Genomic DNA, 21,507 nt, shown 5'->3' with positions numbered 1-21,507 from the left:
GGTGATTGGACATGTGTTGCTGAATGAAACACTACTAAGAGATTGGCAGTTTTCGAAACAGCTAGTACCGAGTGTTGTCAAACTGTCGGGGAATGAGATGCTTTGAAGTGTAGATGATGCAAAACATGAGTCACCAACACGAGTAAGTGTGTTGCCTTGGAACTGGATAGTCTTGAGATGCTTGCTCATGAATGTACGAGAACCGATAGTCGTCGTTCCAACAGGTGCTGTGATTTCAAGATTAGAATCATCACCAAAGAACTCTGAGATTGTTGTCTTTTGATTGGTGAGAAGCATCTGATTGCCATAATAGAAGTTTGTATTTTGACTTGAATCGATATCGATATTTGTACAACCATAGAACGCAGACTCACCAATTCCGACCAGTGTTGGAGGGAATACGATACTTGTCAGAGAACTGCATCCATAGAAAGCACTTGCAGATATATTTGTCAGAGAACTGGAAAATTTCACGCTTTGTAATTTCAGACAATTATAAAAAATACTTGAAGCTAATATCACAACTTTTTCAGGAAGAACAATATTAACAAGATTTGATGCTCCGAAACACCATGAACCTATGGAAGTAACTTCACTGTGAATTATAACTCTCGTGATCTGACCATTTCTGAAGGCTTGATTTCCAATCTTAGTCACAAAGCTCGGAACAATATATTCTCCGGTGAATTGCTTCGACACATATACTAATGTGTTGTTATTGATTCCGCTAAATATAGATAATCCATCAATTTTGAAATTATTATTCTCTGGATGAATTCCTATTGTTTCTAGTGGAACATTAACAAAACATGATGCACTCATTATTGTGACATTTTTTGGGATGTAAATTGAAGTAAATTTTGAATCAGCAAAAGCATCACCTCCAAACTTCTTCAGGTTAGATGAAGGATTAATCGATATTGAGGAAACACACTTTGCAAAGACACCTCCATCTTTTGATGACCAGTCACCAATTATTTCCAAAGAATCAGGAATGGAAATCGAAGTCAAAGAAGCAGAATTAAAACAACCGCTTTTTATTTCAACGATATTTGGTGGAAGAGTTATGGTTTGAAGCTTATTACAGAGTTTAAATACAGAATTGTTGAGAACTGTCAATAAGGTGCAGTATTGCATGTCAACACTCTCTAACGAAGATTCACTGAAACAGAAACTGCAGATGTTCTGAACTTGCGATGAAGGGAAGAAAGACAGAGATCGCAAATTATCTTTACATTTAAAGAAAGGACTGCCAACAAGTTCGGAACTGGTACCAATAGTGACAACTTCTTGTGGAACAACAATATCACCGTTAAAATTATCCGGAGCACGAAGGAGGACACGGCCATCAGCACTGTATTCAATACCATTTTGAACACATAATACAAATAATATCAAATAACTTTAGAATTTCATAAAAAAAAGAACGTTTAAGATTTTAGGATTTGAATTAATTGAGAGGTTTACAATAATTATTTTTTAACCATGAATTTCTAAAGGTATTTGATATTATTTGTATTATGTGTTCAAAATGGTATTGAATACAGTGCTGATGGCCGTGTCCTCCTTCGTGCTCCGGATAATTTTAACGGTGATATTGTTGTTCCACAAGAAGTTGTCACTATTGGTACCAGTTCCGAACTTGTTGGCAGTCCTTTCTTTAAATGTAAAGATAATTTGCGATCTCTGTCTTCTTCCCTTCATCGCAAGTTCAGAACATCTGCAGTTTCTGTTTCAGTGAATCTTCGTTAGAGAGTGTTGACATGCAATACTGCACCTTATTGACAGTTCTCAACAATTCTGTATTTAAACTCTGTAATAAGCTTCAAACCATAACTCTTCCACCAAATATCGTTGAAATAAAAAGCGGTTGTTTTAATTCTGCTTCTTTGACTTCGATTTCCATTCCTGATTCTTTGGAAATAATTGGTGACTGGTCATCAAAAGATGGAGGTGTCTTTGCAAAGTGTGTTTCCTCAATATCGATTAATCCTTCATCTAACCTGAAGAAGTTTGGAGGTGATGCTTTTGCTGATTCAAAATTTACTTCAATTTACATCCCAAAAAATGTCACAATAATGAGTGCATCATGTTTTGTTAATGTTCCACTAGAAACAATAGGAATTCATCCAGAGAATAATAATTTCAAAATTGATGGATTATCTATATTTAGCGGAATCAATAACAACACATTAGTATATGTGTCGAAGCAATTCACCGGAGAATATATTGTTCCGAGCTTTGTGACTAAGATTGGAAATCAAGCCTTCAGAAATGGTCAGATCACGAGAGTTATAATTCACAGTGAAGTTACTTCCATAGGTTCATGGTGTTTCGGAGCATCAAATCTTGTTGATATTGTTCTTCCTGAAAAAGTTGTGATATTAGCTTCAAGTATTTTTTATAATTGTCTGAAATTACAAAGCGTGAAATTTTCCAGTTCTCTGACAAATATATCTGCAAGTGCTTTCTATGGATGCAGTTCTCTGACAAGTATCGTATTCCCTCCAACACTGGTCGGAATTGGTGAGTCTGCGTTCTATGGTTGTACAAATATCGATATCGATTCAAGTCAAAATACAAACTTCTATTATGGCAATCAGATGCTTCTCACCAATCAAAAGACAACAATCTCAGAGTTCTTTGGTGATGATTCTAATCTTGAAATCACAGCACCTGTTGGAACGACGACTATCGGTTCTCGTACATTCATGAGCAAGCATCTCAAGACTATCCAGTTCCAAGGCAACACACTTACTCGTGTTGGTGACTCATGTTTTGCATCATCTACACTTCAAAGCATCTCATTCCCCGACAGTTTGACAACACTCGGTACTAGCTGTTTCGAAAACTGCCAATCTCTTAGTAGTGTTTCATTCAGCAACACATGTCCAATCACCGAAATTCCCGAGAAGTGTTTTTACAACTGCAAGAATCTTCAAATCTTGACATTACCAACATCCATCACAACTTTGCGCTCTAATGCATTCTTCAACTGCATCCAAATCGGCGACATCGGTCTTAGCAACACACATGTTTCTTTGATTGAAAACTTCTGTTTCATGAACTCAGGTATTACATCTCTCTCTACTCCAACGAGTCTTGTTCTCGGCTATGGCAGTTTCAACAACAGCAACATTGCAGAAGTCAACATCAAATGCGAGACCATCCCCGAAGATTGCTTCAAGAACTGCAGCTCACTTTCATCTCTTACACTGAATGAAGGTCTCACCGAAATCTCAGACTCATCATTCCGCTCATGCATTTCTTTGACATCATTCACTATTCCATCTAGTTTGAAGAAGATTCGCTTCTATGCATTCATGTCATGCTCTTCTCTCAAGACTGTCAGTCTTTCTCTTCACAGCTCCATTAGCGAGATCAACGGCGGCACATTTGCAGACTGTCCTCTTTTGCAGTCTATCAAGCTCGATCCATCCGACACGGATTTCAAGTTCAACAACGGTGCACTCACATACTACAACGAGACTAAGATCATCACATTCATCCCTAGCAGCAACATCCAGACATTTGTTTTTCCATCTTCTATGGAGAGCATCGGCTCATGTTCATTCTACAACTGCATCAACCTTGTTCGTGTTATCTTCAGCGGCAGCAGGATCAACACCATTGACTACATGGCATTCTATGGCTGCACCAAACTTTCATATATCTTCCTTGGCACTAACACACATGTCACAACTATTGGCTCCAATGCATTTGAAGGCTGCTCTCTTCTGAACAGGTGTGGTTCTATCACATGTCCATCTTCAACAATCCCTTTATTTGTAGAACACAACATCTCTAAAAGATCATTTCGAACAGACTGTGACATTTTCTGTGAATCACTTAGCAACACAAGATCAACTTTCATTTCCACAATAACCCTAATAACTCCTTTCATACTTATGTAAAATAAAAATTATTTTATTTTTTTTAAATAACTGAGTATATACATATCCTGAATAAAATATATGAATTCCTGTATAAGTTTTGTGCAAAATCTAGCTTTATTTGGAGAAATTTCTATCGGATAAATCTGAAATCATAAAGTTGAAAGGTTTTTCCTAGATTTTTTGGGATATCATATTATTTTATCATATCCTATTTGATTTATGGGCCAATAAAAAAATAAAATACAACACTTTATGATGTTCTCAATTTCTTTTATCAATTGAATTATGAAGAATTTAACAATTCTCAGCTTAACCATGATTAATCTGAAAGCTCCACTGGTATCCACGGTATCCAAATCGAACATACAATTTAAAAATATGCTGATATCTAAAAGTTTTTCATCATTATTTTATGGAAAATTCAATTTGAAACTACAAGGTTCAAAATTTTCACATTTTTTAAAGCCTGTCATCTATTTTGATTCAACCAGATACATCACAGGCGCTATGTTCAGAGATACACAAACATTTACTGACGCAAAAATTTCACAGTGTGAGTTTTATCAAATACAAAGTCATGCAATATATTGTAACAAAAACATAGCAAATATTTCGATATCAAGATCTACATTCTTCTCTTGCTACGCAATTGAAAAATACGATCCTCATGGAGGAGCAATATATTTTATCGACTTCCTACTTGAAATAGAAGCTTCATCGTTTACAAGTTGTTACTGCCTTGATACTGGCTCTTGTTTGTTTATTAATTCATCAAAAGCATTTATTGATTCAATAAGTATAAGTAATTGTAGTCTCAATAGGCCTTGCAAGTCATGTACATCAAAGGTTGCTAGTAAATACGGCAAAATGAAGTTTGTTAATAACTCATTATCTCTCACACCAAAAATTTCCGCTTTTTACGTAACTCTTACTGAACTTGGAGGTATAGAGTATATCACAACAGCTAATTCTAAAAGAGATTCTATAAATGTTTATTCATCAGCTGTTCCTCTCCATTATGGCAATATAATCAACTGTTCTGCTGAAAGTGGACTGTTCTCGTGTTCAAATAAGGACACATTTATCACATCTTATTACTTTTCGATGAATGATGGATATCTTTGCACTTTTGAGAAGAAAAACTTATTAATCTTTACTGATTGCATATTCCTTGATTATGATAGCCGTCCTAATGGAGGAAACTTCGCTATTCGTGGCACATTCTATTTAAAGGGAGCAAATTTCACTCCGATTTACAATACCCCTGTTATTGAAGAGGTTCTTCAAGAAAAACACACATTAAGGAAACTAGTTGCATTTTTGGTATTTCTCATCTTTATTATTTTATCTGGTTTTATTTTATTCAAATTTTATATGAAAAATATTCCAGATTATGAAGAACCGTCAGAAAAAATTGAATCTACTTCAACTTCTCCAGAAGATACAAGTGAAAATCAGCGCGTAATTACTAAAAGACCAACAAAATCAAAAACTATGAATTTTTAACTGCTATCATATCTCTTGTTTATATCTTATCTAAATATTACTCTTGTTTGTTATAAAAAAGTCTTCTTTTACCTCTATCTAATATTTTTGTCAATAAACAAACTAATATTTCAAATTCTTAAGCTTTTAATCCTCTATCTTATCTGGAACGAAAGTTTACAGCACTGTGTAAGTCGATAGATAGATTGTTTAACCATATTTATATTGATATTTAAAGAATATGAAATCCTAATTTAAATTATTTCGATTTTGTCAGACAGTTTCACCGATAACTCAAGGTAGAATGTTATAAATTTAATACGTTATTCATCTACAGAAATAACTGAACAATCAAATCTGAATTTCAATGAAATTGGATCAATTCTATTTGCCGTAAATATAATCTGGTCTTGTAGCATGTGAATATTTTAATTCCTTGATTCGGTGAAAAATAAATGATTTTTTGAGGAAAATAACAAAAATTGAATAAATTTTTTGTAAATGAGTGAAGAAAAAGGATTACCATCGAATTATGAAACTCCATTGCAGGTAGATGATGCAGTTACTGCATATCCTCAAGCTGATAATCCATATTACGAGCATGATGGCGTAGACCAAGTTCAAAATGCTGATAATGCTGATCAACATGACCCAGCAGCAGCCAACGCCCAAGATTACAAGTATCATGAATACAAAAATACAGATTCCTCCTTAATGCAAGGCCTTACAAGTGCTTCTACAAAATCTGATTACGATCTTTATTCAGATATGACATATGGCGATGACCCACTTTCATGGATGATAATGTCTAACGACCCTGATAAGTATGTTGGCTTCTGGAATACCCCTGATTCATTAAGAAACTTTAATGATAGTTCCAGACAGCTCAAGCAGCTCAATTCGAAGTGGTGGGCCATCCCATTCCTCCTTAACTTGTTCATATTATTCGTTATCAACTGCTGTTCTTGGAAAAAACAAGCATTTGCCAAGATCCCTGTTACTATCTTTATTTGCTTTGTTTTTGTCCTCTTAATTATTCTTTACAACGTTAGTGAACAATTCTTACCAGTTTTATCTGCAAAATACGGCATAATTGTTTCACTTTGCATTCATTTTATTCTTTACATCTGCAAAGTCAAATTCAACTGGCCATGGATCTTCCTTATCTTCTTCTTCGTATTTCTTGGCTACATTGTTCTTGTTTTTACCCATGGCAGAGCTGAATACGATGCATCTATGGTCAAACTCATCAATTCCGGAGTAATTCTCAAACCATTCTACATCATCTTCATCCTCGCATCCCTTACCATCATGTCTATCATCACAGTCTTTACTTTATACACTGCTTGGTCAGTTGACTGGAATAGTTACGGATTCTTCCAGTTCTACTTAATTGTCTCCTTCTACAGTATCGTCTGTGTCTTCGGAAACTGCTTCTACATGATAACTTCTTATCTTTCCGCTAAATTATACCTTACCGGAGCTCAACCAACGCAGCAAGATTTACTTCATGCCTGCCGCCGTGCCTTCTACGACAACTTCGGTGTTGCATGCAAACTTGCTCTAATCCTTCCATTTGTTGAGCCACTCCATGCAGTTGCCAGATTTGACCCAGCTCCGATGACAGCTGATTATCCAGTGTCGCTAAAGCAGTTTGCTGATCTTCATCAAACAGTCGCGCGTACAGTTATTAAGATTTCAAGACAACTTGCAAGAATAATCATAAAACCACTCGGATATCCAAACAGAAGAGCTCTCGTATACTCAGCAGTTTACGGTATCGAATACAACGAAGCTTGCAAGCGCTATGCTGAAATTTGCGCAACAAGAGGAGCAAATCTTGTTGACGAAGCCTACAAATACGACGCACAACTCGCCTTCAAACAATTCCACTTAGGAATCGCATTAACTTACATTTTACCAGCAATTGGCCCAGCTCTTTCATTCCATGGCTTGGCTTACGCTCGCGGTTTGTTTTTACTCTTCGCTCTTTACTTCACCCTCAGAACAATCATGAGATCTTACCTCGAAACTGTTTTCGTTATGTTTGGAGAACTTCCAGAGAACGCAAACAACGTAAGAGACAATTTACGCGACGAACTCATCGGAATGTACCAGAACTGCGCAAGAAGTATTAACAACGCTTACGACAGAGATGCTGGCATTTTAACTGGCCTCAATTCTCAGAAATACAGTCAATAAATACTTTATTTATCTATTTTATTTAAATAATCTGTTTTGCTTACTTAAGTATTATACATACTTATTGTTTGATTTTGAAGAATTTAAAACAAATATAAAATAAATCTAATTATCTTCATTATCTTTCTAATTTTCCGAGCTTATCGGTATCAATATTTAAAAATATTAGATATGTCATGTTAGATTTTCTTTAAAAACTCTTTAATTGGCTAAATAAAATCTGAATTTCTTTCAAAAATAAGAATAATTGGATTTCATATAAATCAAATTGTAAAACTTCTATTATATAACTAATTGCATTATATGAATTATAGAAATAACTTAATCAAATTTCCAAAATTTTTTTGTTTTTCAAAATTTGAAATAATTTTCGTATTTTTTCTTATCATTTTTTGGATTTCGAAAAAAATTTGGAAAAACAAACTAGATCAATCCTATGTTTTTGAAGCTAGTGGAGATAGTTTCACACAAAAGATCTTAGTTTTATCTTATTTAAAATTTTATTTTAAAAAATTGTTGACTTTACTAGAGATATACTTGAGTATGGTGGTGTACTATATGAATTAAATAAACATCCGGTTTACTTTCCTATAAGGAAAATAACTAAAACAATAATATAACTTAGGCAGAGCTAAGAAGGTTTTCTTCGTCATCAGTTCTTACTTTCTCCTTGATAACTAATCCACAGATCATAGAAATGGCAAGTACAGCGACACCAAACAAGGCAATTGCGATATCTTTACCAGAATACGAATTCCATTCGCCCATGAAGAATACGCCAACTATGATACCGACAATAATTTGTCCGTAGTTTGCGAATCCGGCGATAGTAACACCAAGTTTCCTTATAGTGTAAGTAGACATGAAAGTTGCCGAACAAGTAAATCCAAGACCGAGCAAAACTGGGTAGAACAAGGCTTTTAGATCAGGAGCTAAAATATTTCCGATATATCCAACAAACGTATTTCTGTAAATAGAGAAGAGAGTTGCATAAATGGCAGAACCTAAAAGCTGGTAGACTGCCATTAGTATCGAATTGCAGTTCGTGAGGTACTTTTTGATGTATATCGAGCCAAACGCAAATGAGAAAAGAGCGCCGATAAGAAGAACGTGATGGAAAAAGCTAAATCCGCCACTTGCGAAATCAATGTTGGCGAAATTGGGAACAGATGTAATGATTGCACCTGTAATCGCTACGCATTGGATCAAAAACTTAGTTAATGTTAATTTTTCATCTGGAAGTAGCACGGCAGAGAAAAGAAGTACAAACATCGAGACAAAAGGTTGAGCTATGATAACAATTGTTGATGGAATCGTGGATTGAGCTATTGAAATCATAGAGTGTGGTAAACCGTAATTCAATGTGCCGCAGAACATGCAAGACAAGGCAGGCGTTTTATATCGTGATAAAGATGATCTGAAGCTACCAACAAATATGTAATTAATAAGGAATACCGTAAGAGCGCCTGAGAATGCGAACCACATTCTCATCGAATTGAGAACAGAGCCTTCATAGTACTTTAATGCTTTGGATACGAATGCGTAAGCTGATCCATAGCATACGGATAGGATTCCTAAAACAATGTACCCGGAAACTTTTGACATTGATTTTTTTCTCATATAAAATTCTCCTAAATTCAAAAATACGATAGAAAATTTCGATATTTCTTCTCAAATGCTGCCCAATGATTTTAGTGAAGATTTAGATAACTCATATGGTTGCAATTATTTTCTCTCGTTGGTTAGCCTGAATTACGACATAAAATCATATATCGAATTTTTATTTTCGGTTTAATTCAGACGAGTTGCCTATTAAATAAATTCTTTTTCCAAATAAAGTTCAAAATCAAAGAGCTTTTGACAAATTAATAAGTTTATATCTCCATATGCAATCAATAGAAGACGAATATTAAATTTAAGAAAAAATTTCCTAATTTACTAAGTCACAAATAGCAAGGCTATGAGTATGATGGTATGAAAACTTTCAAACGAAGTGATTAATTTTCTCTCACATTAAATTATGAAAGCAAACCGACGAAAATTAAGATATTCAGAATGTACATAATGTTCTTATTTTGTTTATGATAATTTCGAAGAGATCCAATTTTCAAACTTGAAAACGTGACGGTGGTTTGGCCTCCTTTTGTTGCAATGTCTGAACAAGTCAAGCTCTTCGTCCCAGCTACTTTCGTTTCCTTCCGCCGCTCAAAGCGCATTATTAAGCCAAACCAGGCTCTCCTTGAAATCCAGGGTGTAGTTTCCAAGGAAGAGGCCCAGTTCTATGCTGGCAAGAAGGTTGCTTCTATCTGGAAGTTCGACAAGCAGGAGTTCATCAACTGGGGTGTTATCACACAGCCACACGGTAACTCTGGTGTTGTCCGCGCTAAGTTCGAGAAGAACCTTCCACCACAGATGCTCGGCAAGCAAGTCCGCGTTATGCTCTACCCAAGCACAATTTAAAGATATGATAACTTGATTTAGCAAAATTACTATCTATCTTTTTTCTAATACATCGAAAAAAAATATTTCCAAAAATTTTACAAAATTTTCAATTCTACTTAAGAAATTGAATCGAAATCCTATTTGTCAATACATTTACCTTTGCTTTACGTATGTTTTTTGAAATGATATTTTTTGAATTTCATATCTTTTGAAAAATGATAAGTTAACATTATATTTCTATCTGATTTTTACTAACAAACATATCATATATTAGTTTATTGATGTTACATGCGCTCATCAATAAATTTGAGGATTTCTTCAATAATTTTTTGAGTTTTTTCATCATAATTCTCCGAATTCTCGTTTAGAATATCACACACGTCGTTGTCAAAACAAATTGGCAGGTAACCTTGTGTATTTTCTTGTAATAAAACATAAACTTGAGTAAATATTAATGAAGCAGTATTACTATCATTAATAAGGTCTAAAGATAATGTTAATGCTTCAAAAACTCTATAATTTTGTATCAATTTGGCACGATAATTAAGATGTCCATTTTCTAGTTCAAGAGCTAAGAAAATTGCAGCCGGAACTTTATAAAATGTTGACATTTGTATAATAAAGTTAACTGCAAGTCCGTATATATCTTTTTCTTCAAAGAAATTCAAAACTTGTTCATGCGTTTGAAGATTCGTAAATATAGCAAAAATCATACCAATTTCCTTATCTTCATAGTCACCTTCGTAAGTTCTTTGAAGAATATCAATCAAAGAAGAGAGAAAATCAAAATTAATAAAAAATTCTCGAACAGGAGACTCCAAATAGTCACAAATCACGTCAAAAGCAGATGACACAAACGAATATGGAGCATCTCTAATATATTCAAGAAGAACTTGAGGAACTCCTTGTTGATAAGAAAATTCTTTCGCGGGAGGATACTGGATGAGCTGGTGAATGCATGCAAGGGATAATAATCTCACTCTAGGTATCATATTTTTCATATGAGCACGCAAAATTGGGATTAAATCGGTCATAATTTGATAAAAATCTTCATTTTGATAAACAAGCAATTTTTGAAGAAAAAGTAGTCCAGAAGTAAGAATTTGAGGAGAGGTATATGATCGCATTATTGTTTTGTACTTATTGAAAAACAGATCGTCAACAGTGAAAAAATACGGAATAAACTCTTCATCTAAACAAATATAGTTAGAAAGAGAAAAGTAAACATATGGAAGAGATCTTATGTCAATAACATTGATGGAATTGATTAAGAGACGAGCGATTTCAGGGTCAATCCAGATACTATCCGAGTCAGGTGAAATAAAGTACCATAACTGACCTACAAGTTTAACAGTATAATGCATAGCTTCTGGATATTTTTCTAATGAGAGTATTTCCATAATTTTGGATTTTAATTCTGGAATTTCGAATTCTATTGACGTTAAATTTGGCGTAGATAAGTATGTTACGATGTCAAATATCGATTTTGCTAGACTGAATTCTTCTATGACATTTTTAATTAAATTTGGAATTCTCGCCTCCAAAGATTCGAAATTTTCAGGTATAATTGGATCTAGTTGCTGTCTGTAGTTATAAGTATTGTTGATTGGATTACCAAATATATGAATCACCTGCTTGGTTATATCAGAATCTTTGTAATCATCATCCATTTTTAATTCAAATCAACAAAATATAAAATAGATTTTCATGTCTATTGCGTATTTTTATTTATTTGTAAATTATTTGGCTTCAATTTTGCTAACTTTGATATGCGACTACTTTGTAACTTATTTTAATCATAGTCATTGTAGCTAAATGATCCATTCATTCAGTGTAGCTTATTATTAAACTTAAAGGCAGATATCAATGAAGAAAAAAAAATTCTCAATATATTGTTAATGATAAATTTAGAATCATGAACAAAAATACTTAATATGGTTTGGTTCTGATATTCCAGCAAAAACCTTTTCATGGACTGAGGATACCTTATTATTATACCATTCCTGTAGCAACATATCACAATTCAATGCCTGTAACTATTCTTCCTGATATCTTATTGTTTATTAGATTGAAATTCAAGCGAAAATTTGATACAGATCACAAAATATTTTTCGCTTAGAAGATTGACTTTTCTAGCATAATTTTTATTGCCAGTAATGATATTCAATTGGATGTTTCAATTTTTGTGAAAAAAAGTTATAATTACAAATGTGCTATACAATGATAAAGCATGATTATTCAAAATTTTTCTGCGATCTGTAAAGATCTGAAATTTTAATTCTGAATTCAGAAAATTGAATTCACGCGATCTGATTTTTTACAATATTAGAGATAATTACAAAATGTGGTTATTTTCATCTCAAATATTGAGTATGGATTCTTTTTTACATCTATTTTTAAGAATAAGAGGAACAATTAATACTCTTCTTTTTGCAATTAATTTTTTAACACTATTCAATTTCCAGGAAATTGAATTCATTATGACACTTGCTAGCCTTCTCGCTCTATCAACTCTTTTTAATAGTACTCTTTCTTATAAAGATTCTGGCAAGGGTAAAGGGGGATATAAGCTCGCCATCGATTATAATGATTTGACGAAAGAATCCATAAATAACTTCGAAATCAACAGGAGTGTTCAGTTTGCTAGTTTAAGGAACATTAAAAATGACACTATTATTAGATTAGAAGGTCAAAACATTCGAGTTTCCTCATCAAATAATTCGATTTCGGTAAACTTTCATCTAATATCCAATACAACATTTCATTTTGTTTTGAGCCCATGTACTAGAATAGAATTTTTGGGAAGATTCATTTCAACTCTCATATTAAGATCCTCATTTACATTTCATTGCTTTGGTGATACAAATATTTCCATTCCAGCCACACCATGGATGGATAATTTAGCAAATATACGTATAGATTCACATGGATACTTAACTATTCGTACCAATTGTTCAATTTTACCAATTTTAATCACTCAAAGGAGCAACAAATTGACGCGCATTAATTTTGATAGTAGAGATCTAAAGATCAATGGCAAAATTGAATTATCAGGAAATATTACATTTCATTCCATTTTTACAGATTCAAAAATTTATTTGAAGTCATTAGAATTTTCGGAGTATTTCTCCAGAATAGAAGGAAACGTACATTACATTTATATTGATGATTATATAACTGGACCAAGCTCAGTTTTTGCTCCTTCAATTTCATTAGAAATGGATCAAGTATATATATTTGGATGCAGCCAAATTGTAGCACCAGAAATAAGAGTCAGAGAGGTAAGAATTGAATGGCTTAATATGACATATTCAAATCAATTTTTTGTAAGTGATAATTTACACATCAATAGTATTAGTTTCCTAGAGAAATCAAATCTACCATGGTCATATGTTCCATTGGCAAAAACGAAAAAAATGATTCCAGATTTGTTAATTAAACCCATTAGTTATGAATTCCATCTCGTTACCAGTGAAATTGTATATGACCAGGCAAATGAAACAATTGGTATCATTCTCCAACACAAAAACAAAGATTGTTTTAGAAAAGTAATAATTACTGATTCAGAATATACTTATTTAGAAGCATCGTTCCAATTTTCATCAAAAGATCTATACAAGATGTACGATGTTCTTACATTTTCATATGATACTTTACATATTAAAATTGAAGATGATTATTCAGAACCATTACTATTTCAGAATTTATCGTTGTTTTATAATAGTTTACAAATAAGGTCGAAATCAAAAACAGATATCATTATTCTTGGCGATTATCCAAAAGATGGAATTGAATTTAATAATGTAAATTTGTTAAGTGATAGCACAAAAAAATATAAATTCATCAGTAGTTCTTATCATGCGTTCTACTTTAACAGGAAATTTCAGCATTTGTTGCCAAAAATTAATTATTTATTTTGCTCCATGGTTGTATCTTGATGATGTCACTGCACAAGAGGCTAATATCTATTATATATCGAATTTCACAATAGTTTCAGATTCTTACATTAAATTCCAAAATTGCAGAATTAATATAACCAAAGTAAGCAGTCTTATAAAACTGCAAAGGATTCATGATGGTACTCTCACGCAAATTGGTATTCCACCTGTTAATATTGAATTTAGTGGAAAGAATCACATAAAAGAGTATTCAAAATTTAATAATTTGAATATTTCAGAAGGACCAATAACAATCTCTCCAAATGTTTCTGTGAATTGGCTTCATTTATTTGGAAACATAACAGCTCTTGCTGATTATACATTCAATGAAGATTCAAGTGTCTCAATTTATTCAGGACAAATCAATTCATCAGTACCAAAAACGTTTAAGATCAAGAATTTAAGTGTTGTTAACACAGATCTTTCATTGACTAATGTGACATTTGTTCCAGAAAACTTTGTTATCTCAGGAAGTAGTGATAATTATGAACATAACATATCATGTCGAAGCATTGTTATCAATCAAGATTCACATGCATCATTGAATAGTCTTAATGATTTTTGTGATATTATTTTCAATTATTCTATTTATCAAACAGGCTACTTATTTGTTCACAACATCACACAATCAAGTGAATGCAATGTCACCGCACACTTCATCAACAACGACATTCGTGATCAAGTTTTCTACAACGACGTCTGGGACAACTTCTCTATCGACGTTCTTTGTTCGGACATCTTCAATGTTCATTATATCGATGCTATCTTCAGCTCATTCCACTGGAATTTCAACTCAAGCACAAGTTACTTTGACATGTCAATCCAAAACAAATCATCACAAACATGCATTTCCATTGTTCGTCGCACAGATACACCAGAAAACTCAGATAAACATTCATCTAAAAACATCAAGAACATCATTATCATTTCTGTTTGTCTTTTCATTGTTGTTGCTATCATCATCACTCTTATTATTATTCTTGTCAAACGTCATCGCAAACTACATGATATTGAACGTTTCATGTCGGATACAACATCAATAACCCTATTATAGTAATTATTATTAATATATTGAACTTTTGTTTTAATTATATAAATATTCCGTTTTACATACTATTTTCTTATTATTTCATTAATATACCTTCAATGAGATTTCATTTACATCCTTTCCTTATGCTTAAATATCTACTATTTCATGAATCTGAGAAATTTCAGATTTATTTCCATCCCGACATACATTTTGGATCAAAAATAATATGTACTATTTAAGAAGTATCTAGGATTTTATTTTGAAAAAGTTAATATTCTTTTATCGTAATCTGAAATGATCACATTCATTCCAAAATTTTGAGAGCGCTCTCAATTTATCGAGAGTCTTCAAAATCTAATATCTTGTTATCCAACGAGTCTAATAAAGAGTTGATTAAATAATATGAAGCAAAGGTATATGCTGAACACATTTACATTGGAGTAAATCAAAACTATAATCCCATGAAAATAATGGAGATCCAAGTCTTCAAAAATTTATGAATCAATAAGAATGTTTTGATTAAACCCCATAATAACTTAGGAAGGAATTCTTATCCAACAGATTTCAATATGGAAATTCAATTGGCGTTTTTTTGAAAGCTTTACAAAATCTTGAAATATCAACCAATACAGTATCCACATATGTAAACATCAAATATGAATTTTAAATACTATTCAATTTTGAGCTAACCCATTCTAATCTAAAAATGTTATTGCTTTTTCTTTTAGTGTTATCATCACATAACCATAGTACTAAAACACATGAAATGACAAATGAAGAAACAGTTCAAAACACATATTCAGTTGATCTTGATAGTTTTAGTGATGGAACAATTCGCATCATTGAATTGACACAAGATATTGAGACTTTTAAAGTATATAACATCGTAAATGACACAGTTATTAGACTTGAAGGCCAAGATGTTCGAATTTTTTCACGAAGTCGTTCAATTTCGATAAATATTCACATAAAACGGATAACTACATTCAAATTTGAACTCAAACCATCAATAAAAATCGAGTTCCTTGGTCGATTTATGTCAACTCTCCTTCTAAAATCGTTGTTTCTTTTTAATTGCGAGGGAGACACTATTTTCAACATTCCTGCTACTCCATGGATGAACAGTACGGCAAATGTTGTTATTGATTCATATGGATTCTTAACAGTCCACACAAATTGTTCAAATTTACCAATTTCTATTTTTCAAATGATACACAAAGAACTCAACATATATTTTAGTTCCAGAAACCTTAATATCAATGGCGATATCGATACTACAGCAGATGTCAATTTTCATTGTAATTTACCAGATTCAAAACTTTACATCAAAACAGTTTTATTTTATAAGTCTTTCCTGACTATAGGAGGTAATGTACAAAACATTTTTATCAAAACTTACAAAAGTGGCGCAAATTTAGTTCATGCACCTACGAAATCTTTGAAAATCAACAAGTACCATATATCAGAGCGCAGTCAACTTATAGCTCATGAAATTAATATCCACGAACTTAAAATTGATTGGTATGGTTTAAATGTGACTCATCCCTACCTTTCAAGTGACAATTTGCATATAGAAACTATCAATTTTCAAGTCCAAAATAAAGATAATTTTTCATCTGTATATATTCCATTGGCGAAAACAAAAAACGAAAAAATAATTTCGGAAATTAAAGTTCAACAAATAACAGCGGGATATTATTTTGTTAAACACCAATTGGCATATAATCAATCAACGCAAACAATAGATATGAGTTTAGAACGTCAGAACTATTATTATTACAGAAAAGTTGTAATTACAGAAAATCCAAACCCAGATCTGACAGGATCATGTGTATTTTCATTAAAAGAACTATATAAGATGCCAGATGTTTTATCATTTTCAGATAATCGCCTTGATATTGAGATTCAAGATAAATATTCAGAACCAGTTGTATTTGAGAATTTATCATCATATAGTGACAGTATAGAAATAAGTGCAGATCACACAGTAAATATAATTATTCTTGGAGAATATCCGAAATATCAAATTGAAATTAAGAATGTAAACTTGTTGAGTAACAGTACAAAATTGATCGATTTATCAATATTAATTATTGCTCATTCAAAATTAGTTGGAAATTTCACAATTATTTGCGATAGATTAAAATTAACTTTTGCTCCTGAATTTTATCAATATAATGTCACAGCAAAAATATTAGATGTCAATTATGAATCAGACTACACAATAATATCAAAATCTCATCTTGAATTTCTAAATTGTTTTATGAATATTGAGAAAATTAGTGAAATTATTATATTAAGAAGAAAAGGAGAAGGCAACATCACGCAAATTGATATTCCAACTGCTATTATCGAACTAAATGGAATAAATAACATACAAGAGTTTTCGAAATTCAAAAATTTAAATATTTCAAATGGAAACACATCAATTTCTAACAATGTTTCAGTGTCACAATTATATACATATGGAAAAGTTCTTAAACTTTCAAGTAATACATTTGATGAAGATATGAATGTCACAATTTATTCAGGAATTATTGAATCATCAGTACCAAAAACGTTTAAGATCAAGAATTTAAGTGTTGTTAACACAGATCTTTCATTGACTAATGTGACATTTGTTCCAGAAAACTTTGTTATCTCAGGAAGTAGTGATAATTATGAACATAACATATCATGTCGAAGCATTGTTATCAATCAAGATTCACATGCATCATTGAATAGTCTTAATGATTTTTGTGATATTATTTTCAATTATTCTATTTATCAAACAGGCTACTTATTTGTTCACAACATCACACAATCAAGTGAATGCAATGTCACCGCACACTTCATCAACAACGACATTCGTGATCAAGTTTTCTACAACGACGTCTGGGACAACTTCTCTATCGACGTTCTTTGTTCGGACATCTTCAATGTTCATTATATCGATGCTATCTTCAGCTCATTCCACTGGAATTTCAACTCAAGCACAAGTTACTTTGACATGTCAATCCAAAACAAATCATCACAAACATGCATTTCCATTGTCCGTCGCACAGATACACCAGAAAACTCAGATAAACATTCATCTAAAAACATCAAGAACATCATTATCATTTCTGTTTGTCTTTTCATTGGTCTTTCCATTATCATCATATTTACTATTATTCTTGTCTTACGCCATCGCAAACTACATGATATTGAACGTTTCATGTCGGATACACCAAGTGCAACTTTATTATAGAATATTTGTTTTTAATAAATATTTTGTCATGTATTATCCTTTATTTACTTTTTTTAATGCTCTGTTATTTCATTATTATCTATTGGGCAAATACATAATTTGGACTTTCCCATGTCAGAGAGATAATTTGAAGGATTTCGATTGCATTTTAAGAAATGAAAATATGAATGAAAAAAATGGAATTGGCGAATACATGTCGCAATGGATATTAAGGTGATTTATGTTAAGAGTGAAATGAAAACAAAAACAAATCATGTCTTTGACGTATAGAAAAATAATCTTTATAATTATCTTATAGATATATAGTTTTTATCATAGGTATCGCATATCATTTATCAAAACAAGAAACTTGACCCTAAAATAGAGTTTTAATCAAGGCATTGAAAAAAAAAAGCAATCAGATCATTTACTCAATACGTCCCTGAATGAAGAAATGGAAATATATGTTCTATCTGAATTTAAGACATTTCCCCAAGGGTCAAATCACTTTTTTATTGAAAAATAAAAAGTGACATCCTTCAAATGTATTTAATTGAATATTCAAAGGAATTGTAAACATTTAAAAATGAAATGATTTGAAAAGTATAAAAACATACTTTAATCTTTAAATTATTTTTATTTAATTGATTGTACAATGACCTTTCAATTCTATGAATTATTCAAATCAAATCGGATATTTAATAAAAAGTCATGAGGCTCTGAGTAGAATACCTTCTGAAAGGAAATTCATGTCACAATTCAGATCGAATTTGATCAAAAATATTTTTAAATGTTATTGAACTCCGTTAGTAAATCTAGTATGATCAAAAAAAATTTTTTTTGAATTATCAATCAATATTGAAAAGCTATTGACATAAAAATGCTTTTGCCATTCATATTAGGGTTCTATTCTCATTTCCATAGTGCTCGAACGTATGAAATGACAAATGAAGAAACAGTTCAAAACACATATTCCGTTGATTTTGACAATTTTAGTGATGAAACAATTCACTTCGTTGAATTGACACAAGCCATCGACACTTTTAAAGTAGATAACATCGTGAATGACACAGTTATTAGACTTGAAGGTCAAAATATTCGAATAATTTCACGAAGTCGTTCAATTTCGATAAATATTCACATTATACGCAATATCACATTCAAATTTCAATTAAAACCATCAATACAAATCGAGTTCCTTGGCCGATTTATTTCAACTCTTCTTCTAAATTCGATGTTTCTTTTCAAGTGTGAAGGTGACACTATTTTCAACATTCCTGCTACTCCATGGATGAACAGTACGTCAAACATTGTTATTGATTCATATGGATTCTTAACAATCAACACAAATTGTTCAAATTTACCAATTTCTATTTATCAAATGTTAGACAATGAAATAAACATATATTTCAACGGAAGGACCCTTAATATAAATGGTGAGATTGATACACGAACAGCTGTAACATTTAATTCTCAATTTCCTGATTCAAAACTATATATCAACTTTCTCATGATTTTCGAATCTGATGTAATGATTGGTGGCAATGTTCATAACAGTTTTATTGATTCTTACAAAACTTCCGCTAATTGTGTAAATGCTCCTTTATGTTCTCTAAAAGTAAACAAATTTTATATAGAAGAGCACACACAAATGATTGCTTATGAGATCAATATCAACAAATTAACAATCGATTGGTATTCTACAAATCAAACAAAACAATTTCTTGTTAGTGAGAATTTACATATAGATTCTATCATAATTCAGGATAATTCGAATCAATTATCGTCATTTATCCCATTAGCGAAAACAAAAAATAAAGATTTAATTTCAGAAACTTATATTCATACATCAACAAAAGGATTTAACTTTATTAGCAACCAACCTATATATCAACAATCAAATGAAACAGTAGGATTGATATTGGAGCGTCAAAGTTCATTATTTTATATAACAATTGTAATTACTGAAGCTAACAGCACTCTATACCCATTAGCATTCCAAATTAAGTTAAAAGAACTACATAAGATACATGATGCTTTATCATTTTCATATGAGCCTCTTACAATTGAAATTAAAGGTAAATATACAGAACCAATCGTATTGGAGAATTTATCATCATACTGTGTTGAGCTGCGGATAATATCGTCTTCCAAATCAGATGTAATTTTTCTTGGTGAATATCCAAAAACAAATATTCTGTTTACAAATGTGAATTTGCTGAGTAATAGTAATAAATTCATCAATTCACCTGAAATAGCCATAGTCAATTCAAAGTTAGTTGGAAATTTCAGTATTCAAGGCAAATTTGTTTTCATTCACAACTCTTCTGAATTGAATCTTTATGATATCACTGCCAACGAATTGTCTATTAACTACAAATCAAATTACACCATAATCGCAAAATCTTATATTGAATATCGAGATTCTTATATTAATATCACCAAAATTAACGATGTTATTAAAATGAAAAGGATTGGGGAAGGAATATTGACTCAAATTGATATTCCGCATGTTGATATTGTACTTAATGGAATAAATCACATAAAAGAGTTTTCAAAATTTGATAATTTGCACCTTTCAGATGGAATAACATCACTCTCTCCAAATATATCGGTGAATTCGTTTCATTCTTCCGGAAGAGTTACTATTTTTCCTGATTATACATTCAATGAAGATTCAAGTGTCTCAATTTATTCAGGAATTATTGAATCATCAGTACCAAAAACGTTTAAGATCAAGAATTTAAGTGTTGTTAACACAGATCTTTCATTGACTAATGTGACATTTGTTCCAGAAAACTTTGTTATCTCAGGAAGTAGTGATAATTATGAACATAACATATCATGTCGAAGCATTGTTATCAATCAAGATTCACATGCATCATTGAATAGTCTTAATGATTTTTGTGATATTATTTTCAATTATTCTATTTATCAAACAGGCTACTTATTTGTTCACAACATCACACAATCAAGTGAATGCAATGTCACCGCACACTTCATCAACAACGACATTCGTGATCAAGTTTTCTACAACGACGTCTGGGACAACTTCTCTATCGACGTTCTTTGTTCGGACATCTTCAATGTTCATTATATCGATGCTATCTTCAGCTCATTCCACTGGAATTTCAACTCAAGCACAAGTTACTTTGACATGTCAATCCAAAACAAATCATCACAAACATGCATTTCCATTGTTCGTCGCACAGATACACCAGAAAACTCAGATAAACATGTTTCTAACAATATTATAAAGATTATTATCATTGCAGTTTGTATTTCCATTGGTCTTGCAGTAATTAC

General features: G+C 31.9%; 10 protein-coding genes across 10 annotated transcripts; 7 read left to right on the top strand and 3 right to left on the bottom strand.

Moving 5' to 3' along the window:
* Positions 1-77: 77 nt before the first annotated feature.
* TVAGG3_0037230 (ribonuclease inhibitor domain-containing protein) lies at positions 78-1,398 on the bottom strand (the record flags this gene model as incomplete). The annotated part of the gene is made up of 1 exon (XM_051220621.1): positions 78-1,398. A coding segment is annotated over one exon (1,321 nt), but the record flags the coding sequence as incomplete, so codon positions are not given.
* Positions 1,399-1,503: 105 nt separating this feature from the next.
* TVAGG3_0037220 (uncharacterized protein) lies at positions 1,504-1,752 on the top strand (the record flags this gene model as incomplete). The annotated part of the gene is made up of 1 exon (XM_051220620.1): positions 1,504-1,752. The coding sequence occupies one exon, from the start codon at positions 1,504-1,506 to the stop codon at positions 1,750-1,752; it is 249 nt and encodes an 82-aa protein (XP_051105606.1).
* A 326-nt stretch (positions 1,753-2,078) lies between these two features.
* TVAGG3_0037210 (structural constituent of cell wall) lies at positions 2,079-3,914 on the top strand (the record flags this gene model as incomplete). The annotated part of the gene is made up of 1 exon (XM_001308903.1): positions 2,079-3,914. The coding sequence occupies one exon, from the start codon at positions 2,079-2,081 to the stop codon at positions 3,912-3,914; it is 1,836 nt and encodes a 611-aa protein (XP_001308904.1).
* A 269-nt stretch (positions 3,915-4,183) lies between these two features.
* On the top strand, positions 4,184-5,472 carry TVAGG3_0037200 (pectin lyase-like family; the record flags this gene model as incomplete). Its single annotated transcript, XM_001308902.1, has 1 exon — positions 4,275-5,402. One exon carries the CDS (start codon positions 4,275-4,277, stop codon positions 5,400-5,402), a length of 1,128 nt encoding a protein of 375 aa, XP_001308903.1.
* Positions 5,473-5,873: 401 nt separating this feature from the next.
* TVAGG3_0037190 (choline transporter-like (SLC family 44) family) lies at positions 5,874-7,604 on the top strand (the record flags this gene model as incomplete). The annotated part of the gene is made up of 1 exon (XM_001308901.1): positions 5,883-7,583. The coding sequence occupies one exon, from the start codon at positions 5,883-5,885 to the stop codon at positions 7,581-7,583; it is 1,701 nt and encodes a 566-aa protein (XP_001308902.1).
* A 515-nt stretch (positions 7,605-8,119) lies between these two features.
* On the bottom strand, positions 8,120-9,197 carry TVAGG3_0037180 (inner membrane transporter family; the record flags this gene model as incomplete). Its single annotated transcript, XM_001308900.1, has 1 exon — positions 8,205-9,188. The coding sequence occupies one exon, from the start codon at positions 9,186-9,188 to the stop codon at positions 8,205-8,207; it is 984 nt and encodes a 327-aa protein (XP_001308901.1).
* Positions 9,198-9,721: 524 nt separating this feature from the next.
* TVAGG3_0037170 (structural constituent of ribosome) lies at positions 9,722-10,113 on the top strand (the record flags this gene model as incomplete). The annotated part of the gene is made up of 1 exon (XM_001308899.2): positions 9,735-10,043. The coding sequence occupies one exon, from the start codon at positions 9,735-9,737 to the stop codon at positions 10,041-10,043; it is 309 nt and encodes a 102-aa protein (XP_001308900.1).
* Positions 10,114-10,213: 100 nt separating this feature from the next.
* Positions 10,214-11,885, bottom strand: TVAGG3_0037160 (armadillo (ARM) repeat-containing protein family; the record flags this gene model as incomplete). Its single annotated transcript, XM_001308898.2, has 1 exon — positions 10,310-11,695. One exon carries the CDS (start codon positions 11,693-11,695, stop codon positions 10,310-10,312), a length of 1,386 nt encoding a protein of 461 aa, XP_001308899.1.
* A 438-nt stretch (positions 11,886-12,323) lies between these two features.
* Positions 12,324-15,067, top strand: TVAGG3_0037150 (uncharacterized protein; the record flags this gene model as incomplete). Its single annotated transcript, XM_001308897.1, has 1 exon — positions 13,884-15,017. One exon carries the CDS (start codon positions 13,884-13,886, stop codon positions 15,015-15,017), a length of 1,134 nt encoding a protein of 377 aa, XP_001308898.1.
* Positions 15,068-15,246: 179 nt separating this feature from the next.
* On the top strand, positions 15,247-18,259 carry TVAGG3_0037140 (uncharacterized protein; the record flags this gene model as incomplete). The annotated part of the gene is made up of 1 exon (XM_001308896.2): positions 15,760-18,222. One exon carries the CDS (start codon positions 15,760-15,762, stop codon positions 18,220-18,222), a length of 2,463 nt encoding a protein of 820 aa, XP_001308897.1.
* Between the last annotated feature and the right edge of the window lie 3,248 nt (positions 18,260-21,507).

This window comes from Trichomonas vaginalis, chromosome IV (genome assembly GCF_026262505.1).
Source record: "Trichomonas vaginalis G3 chromosome IV, whole genome shotgun sequence".
Classification (NCBI taxonomy): Eukaryota; Parabasalia; order Trichomonadida; family Trichomonadidae; genus Trichomonas; species Trichomonas vaginalis.
Note: the sequence above shows the minus strand (reverse complement) of the source record. Positions and strands in the feature narration are given on the sequence as shown.